General features: G+C 33.0%; 1 protein-coding gene across 4 annotated transcripts in view; it reads left to right on the forward strand.

Annotated features, from left to right (window-relative positions):
• The window catches only part of LOC106462665, a 34,940-nt gene that overhangs the window by 5,443 nt on the left and 21,778 nt on the right, over window positions 1-7,719 (forward strand). For 3 of the 4 annotated variants that reach the window (XM_022389987.1, XM_013922609.2, XM_022389988.1), the window contains exon 2: window positions 2,437-2,599. In XM_022389987.1, coding sequence (XP_022245695.1) covers window positions 2,498-2,599 — 102 coding nt within the window. In that variant the 5' untranslated portion in view covers window positions 2,437-2,497. Of the gene's footprint in view, window positions 1-2,436; window positions 2,600-7,719 lie in introns of those variants that run through there. The other variant, XM_022389989.1, reaches the window with a different exon arrangement.

Genomic DNA, 7,719 nt, shown 5'->3' on the forward strand with positions numbered 1-7,719 from the left:
GAGAAGGAAAATACTCATGGAAATACTGAATGGTGCAGGACCTGCAGTACATCTTGTGCTAAAAGGGGACCCAAGCATAAGGGATGTGCTCCAATTAAGTTATATCAAGTTGGTGCACTAATGGAAAGAGTAGCTATTGACATTGCTGGTCCATTGCCCCGAACTCGTGCTAGAAACAAGTACATTTGTGTGGTGATGGATTATTTCACCAAGTGGCCTGAGACATATGCAATACCAAATACGAATTGCATTCAGGTCAAGGCCATAACTTTGGATCAGCTGTGTTCCATGAATGTTGCAAGTTGTTTGCCATACGACAGACCAGGACAATGCCACTTCATCCACACTCTGATGGGATGGTATAAAAGTACAATTGGACACTTGGACAGGAATTGGCAAAGTTTTGTAATAGCGCCAAGATGACTGGGATGTCTTACTCCTTCCACTGTTGATGGCTTTAAGAACAGCAGAGTATGGAGCCACTGGATACACTAGCAAAATTGATGCTTGGTCGGGAACTTTGGTTGATAGTGCACCTGATAACAGGCCGCCCACCTTATGAAGAGTTGCCTGAAAATGTGTCAGAGTTTGTGAAAGAGTTATTTGATAGGATGGATGATATTCATCATCAAGTGCATTCAAACTTAAAAACGTTTGCTGATTCCATGAAGCTATGTTTTGATAAGAGATCTACTGAAGTCAGTTTTGTACCAGGGGATAAGGTGTGGTTGTATAATCCCAGGAAGACCAAAGGGAAGTCTCCTAAGTTGTCTTCTCCATGGGTAGGCCCATATGACATAGTGGATCGTCTCTCAGACGTGACTTTCCGAATAAAATATGGTCGGCGAGGTAAACCAAAGGTGGTGCATACCAACAGGTTTTGGCGTTATCACGGTCCAGTACATTTCAGTTGGAACTAAGTGAGCAATGAAACAAATGATGCTGCTGAAGATGTGCCACCTGAAAAAGCCACTGTTGAAGAAGAAACTCTACCCGGTTTTGAGAAGGAAAACAGTGAAGCCGTTAATGAAGTTACGACCACTGATGTGACTGCTACCGATAATGGGACATTTCCTGATCGAGCAGATGAACCCCACGTGAAGCAGAAGCCAATGAGACAGAGACAAGTACGGAAGAAGATACGTCCTGTAAAATTAGGAGTCTTTGTTGTATTTTAATTTTGTGTTTGTAAATTCTATACATTTAATCAAGTTATTGTTAATTATGTATTGGTTTAATGTAAGTGGCTATTGTTTGGGATAAACAATACTATGGAAGGGGCAGTGTTACGACAGCGGGAGTCACATAATGCTGGGAGAATGCTCACTGGAATTTCTCGAAGGATGATGAATTTTCCTGGCAACTCTAGTGTGTTTCAGGCGCCCTTTTTTTTTCATATAAAAGTCAGGCAAATAAAGCCATCGAAAAAAAAGATAGCATTGCATAGATAGATATAGAGATAGATAATTGAGTTGAGCCAAAAGTAGGCACCGTAAGTAAAGTGTGTGAATCTCTGTGAATTATAGCGTGTGTTTATAAAAGTAGTGAAGTTAAAGTGACTGTGGAAATTAAGTGTATTGCAAAGTTGTATTTAGAAAGAATAAACTAGTTTTATTTTAGAAAGGACTTGTATTGCTGAAGTTCCTTGGAAAGAATTTATACCAGAAATTAACAAACTAACAGAGACGTAACACTATTTAACATGAAAAATATAGTTTCATGTTACAATTTGAAGTCATTCTGGAAAATAAAAAAAATTTAGGAGGTTTTAGAGATTACACAAATGAAATTTGAGAATATTCAGATGATGAAAAGTATTTTCAATCTTAACATGAGAATCACTTTGCACTTGGAGTAGTCAACACTTTGACTCCATTTATTCACAGAAATTTTTAGTGAAAATACTTCATTGAGAATTCTGATTTTCTTTTTCTGTACAAAAGACTTAATGCTTAATGAATGTTTGAGATTTCATTAAAATACATAAAACATATTAGATGTTATAGTATGGAAACTATAAAAGTCAATTTGGGGTTACGAACTCGGGTGTTTCAGCCAAGGCCTTTGTGAGAGGGATAAAATATTTAGATTGAAGAAATCCCTAAATATTTGTAATATGACAGCCTTGATTTGTTTAGATAGCAAAATACATCTTTTGATTCAATTTTTATAAAGTTCAGATACTGTTAGATTAAGGCATTATCAGGTAACTGGAAAGTAGGTATATTAATAACTACTTTATGTGAGAATCAGCTGAAAATGAAATCATGAGGGAATAAGGTTCCCTTTAAAATGTTTTGGGTGATTACTGTAAGTATAATTCTGAAAGAGTTGCCAGACATCAAGTTTTTAAAGTGTTTAATTTGTGAAGAAAAATTGTGTAGTTTCTTTTATATGCTGAAACTTATTTAAAAAAATATTTCTTTGTATTTTTAGGTTGAAAACTGTTCGTAAATGCCCTTTTCAAGAATATATTGGTTGAAGGATTGAATAAAAAATGTTCCGGGTTGTAGAGAATGACGATGGTTCAACTTTGATTTACAGGCCTAACACAAATGAATTGCTGTGTGTTGTTCAAGAAAATCATCGAGTGCCTATTGTATGTATAAATGGTATTTGTTACACTTGATAATAAATAGAAACATTTTACTTTTTAAAATATTTTTTATGTGTTCTTGAGAGTTGGTTTTATCTTTTATAAATAATAAATAGGTAGGAAGGGTATCAGCCTTTCCAAAACATTTGAGTTTTTAGGTATTTCAAAGTTTTCAGTGTTTTACCCAGTGTGGATGTAAATATTTTACTTGAACTGTAATTAATGAAAAAAAAAGGTGTTCAGTATTTTTTGTTGCATAGTTTTGTTGAAAATTAGAAATGTTAAAATACTGACAAATCTGCAATAAACAGTTGATTAAATAAGAAACAAAAGTTGTATGAAATTTTTCCATTATTTATGGCATTGTTAGAGTATGAGTAATTTTTTTCATTTTGTGCAGTGACTAAGATATTTTTGTTACATTGGTATGCTTGTACATTGTTCAGTTGCACGATCATTCTGTAACTGCAAGGGCAGCTGCATGTGTGTGTTGCTGTTGTAAGCACAATTTTAAAAAATCTAACTAGTAGATCCCTGCACCATTATCTTTAGTAGGTCTGTGTTTTATTTCACTGTTTAGATTTAGAACAACTTGATTTTTCAAGTTTTTTTGTTGCTGCAGATATGTGAAGTACTTCTTTAAGGTCTAATTCCTTGAATTCAGATTCAGTAGAACATGTATACTAAAATTGATTGATTTACGGTGTTTCCAGGCTAGTAAGACAAGAGAAAAGAATTTTTATTATTTAATTTAGCTGTTTGTTAGAGGGAGATTCTAACACGATGGTTATGGTAGTTTAGAAAGTTTTTGTAAAAACAGTCCTAGAGTATCTAAAAATTTATATAGATATATATCAAAATGCACAAACTATGAATATTTAATTTCCATGAAGATACCTCACCTCTTCACAAAGAATAACTTGTTCCCTCTTGCATCTAACTATGAGATTTGCATGCCACTAACTTGAGCTAACTTCTTACCTAAAAAGCATTTCTTTAACCATTCTAATATGGGTGTGTAGATTCCACCCAGCCCATATTCACAAAAGTAACCATAAAACAGTTATGCTGTAACTTTTTAAAATGCACTCGGATCTTCACAAAAGTTTGGAGATTATCAGTAAACATTATGAGGCATCCATGCACAAAGTATCATATTTTGTAATTAGGTTTTAACATTTTTTAAAATTAATTATTTCCTCATGCATTTTTTTTTAATATTGACTATCCAACATACAAAATAATTTTGATTTTAAGATTAAAAATACTTTTATGCATAAAAAAATTGTCAAATTTCATGTGCAAAATCTCCATACTCTTCTGATATCCTATAGATAATTATCAAATGTTTTTTAGACAAACTTTATATTTTATCAGTTACATTCGCTATTGTATCCTTGTGTGGAGTTTAGTCAATTCTACCAACTTCGTAACCACCATAAAAAAAGAAAGAAAAAAGGAAATAGATATAAGTTGTACTTTTTTCATTCTATAACTACTACAAATTATAACACAAAACCACAAATGTTTAGTCTAAATAGCTTAAATCTCATAACTATTTACATATATAAAAGTTAATTTCTAAGTTATTGGCCTTTCAACAACATCTGACTAATGAACAAAAGTTGAATAATGCGGCACTCAAGTGACTATATCCAATAATATAAAACTGGTGTTTACAAAGTGACCTGTTTTGGCTGTGTTCTAGTGGACCAGAATTTTGTAAAATACAGTCACATTTTGGTTATAATACATTATATATACATATACATTATTACCATTTACAAATAAGTTCTAAAATTTCATTTATTTTTCTTAAAATGTAGAACAGTGAATAAAGAAGTATAGAAAACAAGTATCTCTTTTTTGTGCTTGTTTGCTGGTTACCGTAATTTGCTAAACCTTATCAAATTTCACACATGGAGAATGTAGAACAAAATTTTTTTAGGTTTTATATATGCATTTTGATATAACAAAAAATCATACAATACTATATTGATACCACAGAATTCCACTATAATTTATCAGGCTTTGTAGCAAAACTGCATTTGGGTCTAAAAAAATATGATTTTTCGAGCTCAATAATGTCTTACACTACCACTTAGAATCTACCATGAAAAGAAAGTGTTTCCCATGTAAATACTTTGCAAAGGCTCAGAGAACCATGTAGGGGACATTCTGAGCTTTTGATTAGCTATTCACACGTCATAAACAGAAATAGGTGTATGTAAGCATTTTCAAAAATTGAAAGAGGTGGGTGGGGCCACTGTGTTTGATTCACTAAATGTAGCAATATCTCAGCAAATAGAAAAATAGGAGGTTCTTATTTTCTATTCTAGCTTGTCCTTATTGGTAATTTGAGTTCCTACTTTGTAAGAAACTATCGATTTTGTATTTGGACATCATAAACATCTAATCTGAACCTATGCTACATTCAACATACCATGTGACACAAAAAATCAATACTTAGGTGTTTTTTAATATGTACTTTCAAATTAAGAAATTAACTAATGTATAATACTAAAATTTCAATTATAATCTACAATTTGATACCAAACTTATTGATATACGTTCATAAAATAGTTGTTTAATAAAATTCTAAATATAAGTCTACAAACTTGATGACATGGCCTTTGACCCGCAACTATAGGAAGACCCGTCTCTGTAGGGTTAACATGACCTGCACTAGTGTATTATGACATCATCATTGGACAATAGCCCTCTACCAATAGGAGGGTGACATAACCTCCTTGCACAGTAGCTCCCCCTAAGCACTTGTGCTTGAAATAACTTCATTCTTTTCTTAGGCATTGTCTTGAACAGACATTTTAAAATAGTTCATCAGTTATGTGAGATTTGTGGGGTATTACTCCCTAAGAACACCAGGAACTGGCATCTGGTTATTGACCTGACGTCTCTCAACTGGTTTCTAGTCTGCTTTCTGTTTGATACGGAGGGTTTCTCTTCTTTCCATTGGTCCTTTTCACCCAGCTTGTGAATGACCAAGTTGGAATTATCAGATGCTTATTTACACAATTCGATTATCCTGTCATCCAGACATTTTCTTGAAGTTGTCCATTGGAACGGTGTCTTTTGGAACGGCCATTTGTTATATTAACTGTTCCAGGATTCTGCTTCCACACATTGGATGTACTATTTTGAGCTCATTCCCTTCGGCCACTTTTCAAAACTTGTCTCTTGCTGAGCGATATGAACTTGGTGGTGGACTGTCTCTCTTGGGCCATACTGGTCTGAAATATTTACTACAGCTTCACCTAAGAGTAAAAGTGGACTGTCTTTATTTTTGTCATTCGTATTAAAGGTGGCTGATTTAGAGCAGCAAAACTGTAAAACTTTAGGGTGAAAGGATGTGCAGCTACATAAGTATTGTTTAGGCCACACAAGAAAGATTATTAGTTTCTAGCTCAAGTTTTCAAAAGAATCAATCACACAGGTAAATGGTTATTATTTGTTTTTCATTGTCAAATTCTAAGCACAAATTTTCTAAAGTTTATGAAATTTTCTTAATTAAAAAACGATAGCATCATGTGATATAAGCTTAAGCAATTAGCATAAATAATAATACTTGGTACGGCTAACAGAGTGCATGCTTGTGATGACAAGAAGCTGATAACCTAAATTCCATGGCATTACTATAAAGGAAGTTATTAACACTGTTTTAGAGAGGAAAACTATTACCATATATTTTAAAGAATCAGGTTGGTTCTGTAAAGTATAGGTCTGTTCCGAATAATAGAGTTGCGATCCTAAAGTTAATGTTGGTTACTATCGAGTATCAGTTTCTTACTTGCTTTGGTTTGTTTGTGTGTATTGACAAAAAGTCATGATATCTAATCAAAAACACCTTAGGTGTGAAAAAATGGTGCATCCAAAAAAAGATTGAACATGCGACTTAAAGGAATGTTATCAAAATTGACAGTCAAACTGGTAGCTACACTTATAGTATTGATAATAATTTTACAGCAAATATTCATTTATTAGTTAGCTAGGCTTCATATTTTGTTTTAACTACCATCATGCACCAAGTTGAATGAAAAGAGTGGTTACTGTTGTGGTATTTCCTGTAGAAGGGTTTTTCTTCATAGCAGTCAGTTAGGATCACTAACTGGAGGTACCTAAGATATCGAATTATGGAGTGTGACTGAGTATCTTGCCAATCCAATATGTGTCCCCCCTGTACAGTAAACTATAATGCTGTTTAGAACTAAAACTAAATTAGAATAAAATAAAGTAAAAAACAAAGGCAAAAAAAAGCTAAACAACATTGACAAACATTAACATAGTTCTAAAAGTCTGCTTAATTTCTCCAAATCTCCTTAAGTTTTGTAGAAATCTCAACTCAGTTCTGACTTGTTGAGGGAGAACCTGGTTTTAATACTATAAACTACACTAACGATTAAAGACAGGTACCTGAATGTAACTCTTTCCACTTGTTCTAGTGCAGAGGAAACCCCAGGACTAACATCCAATTCACTGATAGATAAAAGTTTTCTATTTCTGAATGTTCTGACCTATGTTTCCTGCAAAAAACTTGGCTAATTGTCAATTATCTGACAAGGTCCCAGACAAAACTAGCAAGAAGCAAAGTTAAAATGTGTTTACCTGAGTGACTGGCCATGTCCAAACTGAGCTGAAAGAAAAATGGGAATTTTGAAAAAATTAACATATTGATTAAGGGAAGAAAACATGTGGTACCACCCTTACCACACTATTTTGACCTGAAGCTTATTGGTGTACTTGAGAATAACACACTAATCTATTCTTATATTGTTCAATACCTGCAACAGGAACAGTTATATAAAGTTAACTCTCTCAGCATGGGCTCAGTCAGTTTGACCGACCACATGACCTTTTAATACTTCTAACTTTCAATATTGTATGTATGTCTTCACAGTTTGGTAGACTTTCAGTTCATATTACAAGTTTTTCACATACAAAAAATTCATATTCTTTAGTGAAGTATTTTTAATAAAATAAATACTTGTCCATTAATATATTGAGTATTTGATTTGAATAGTCTGTGTGAAAAGTAATTTTCATGTTAAAATTAAAAGTACTTTTCCTCATCTCAAAAATCTAAAATTTCCTTTGTGTAATCCCTA

Source organism: Limulus polyphemus, unplaced genomic scaffold (genome assembly GCF_000517525.1).
Source record: "Limulus polyphemus unplaced genomic scaffold, Limulus_polyphemus-2.1.2 Scaffold1219, whole genome shotgun sequence".
Classification (NCBI taxonomy): Eukaryota; Metazoa; Arthropoda; class Merostomata; order Xiphosura; family Limulidae; genus Limulus; species Limulus polyphemus.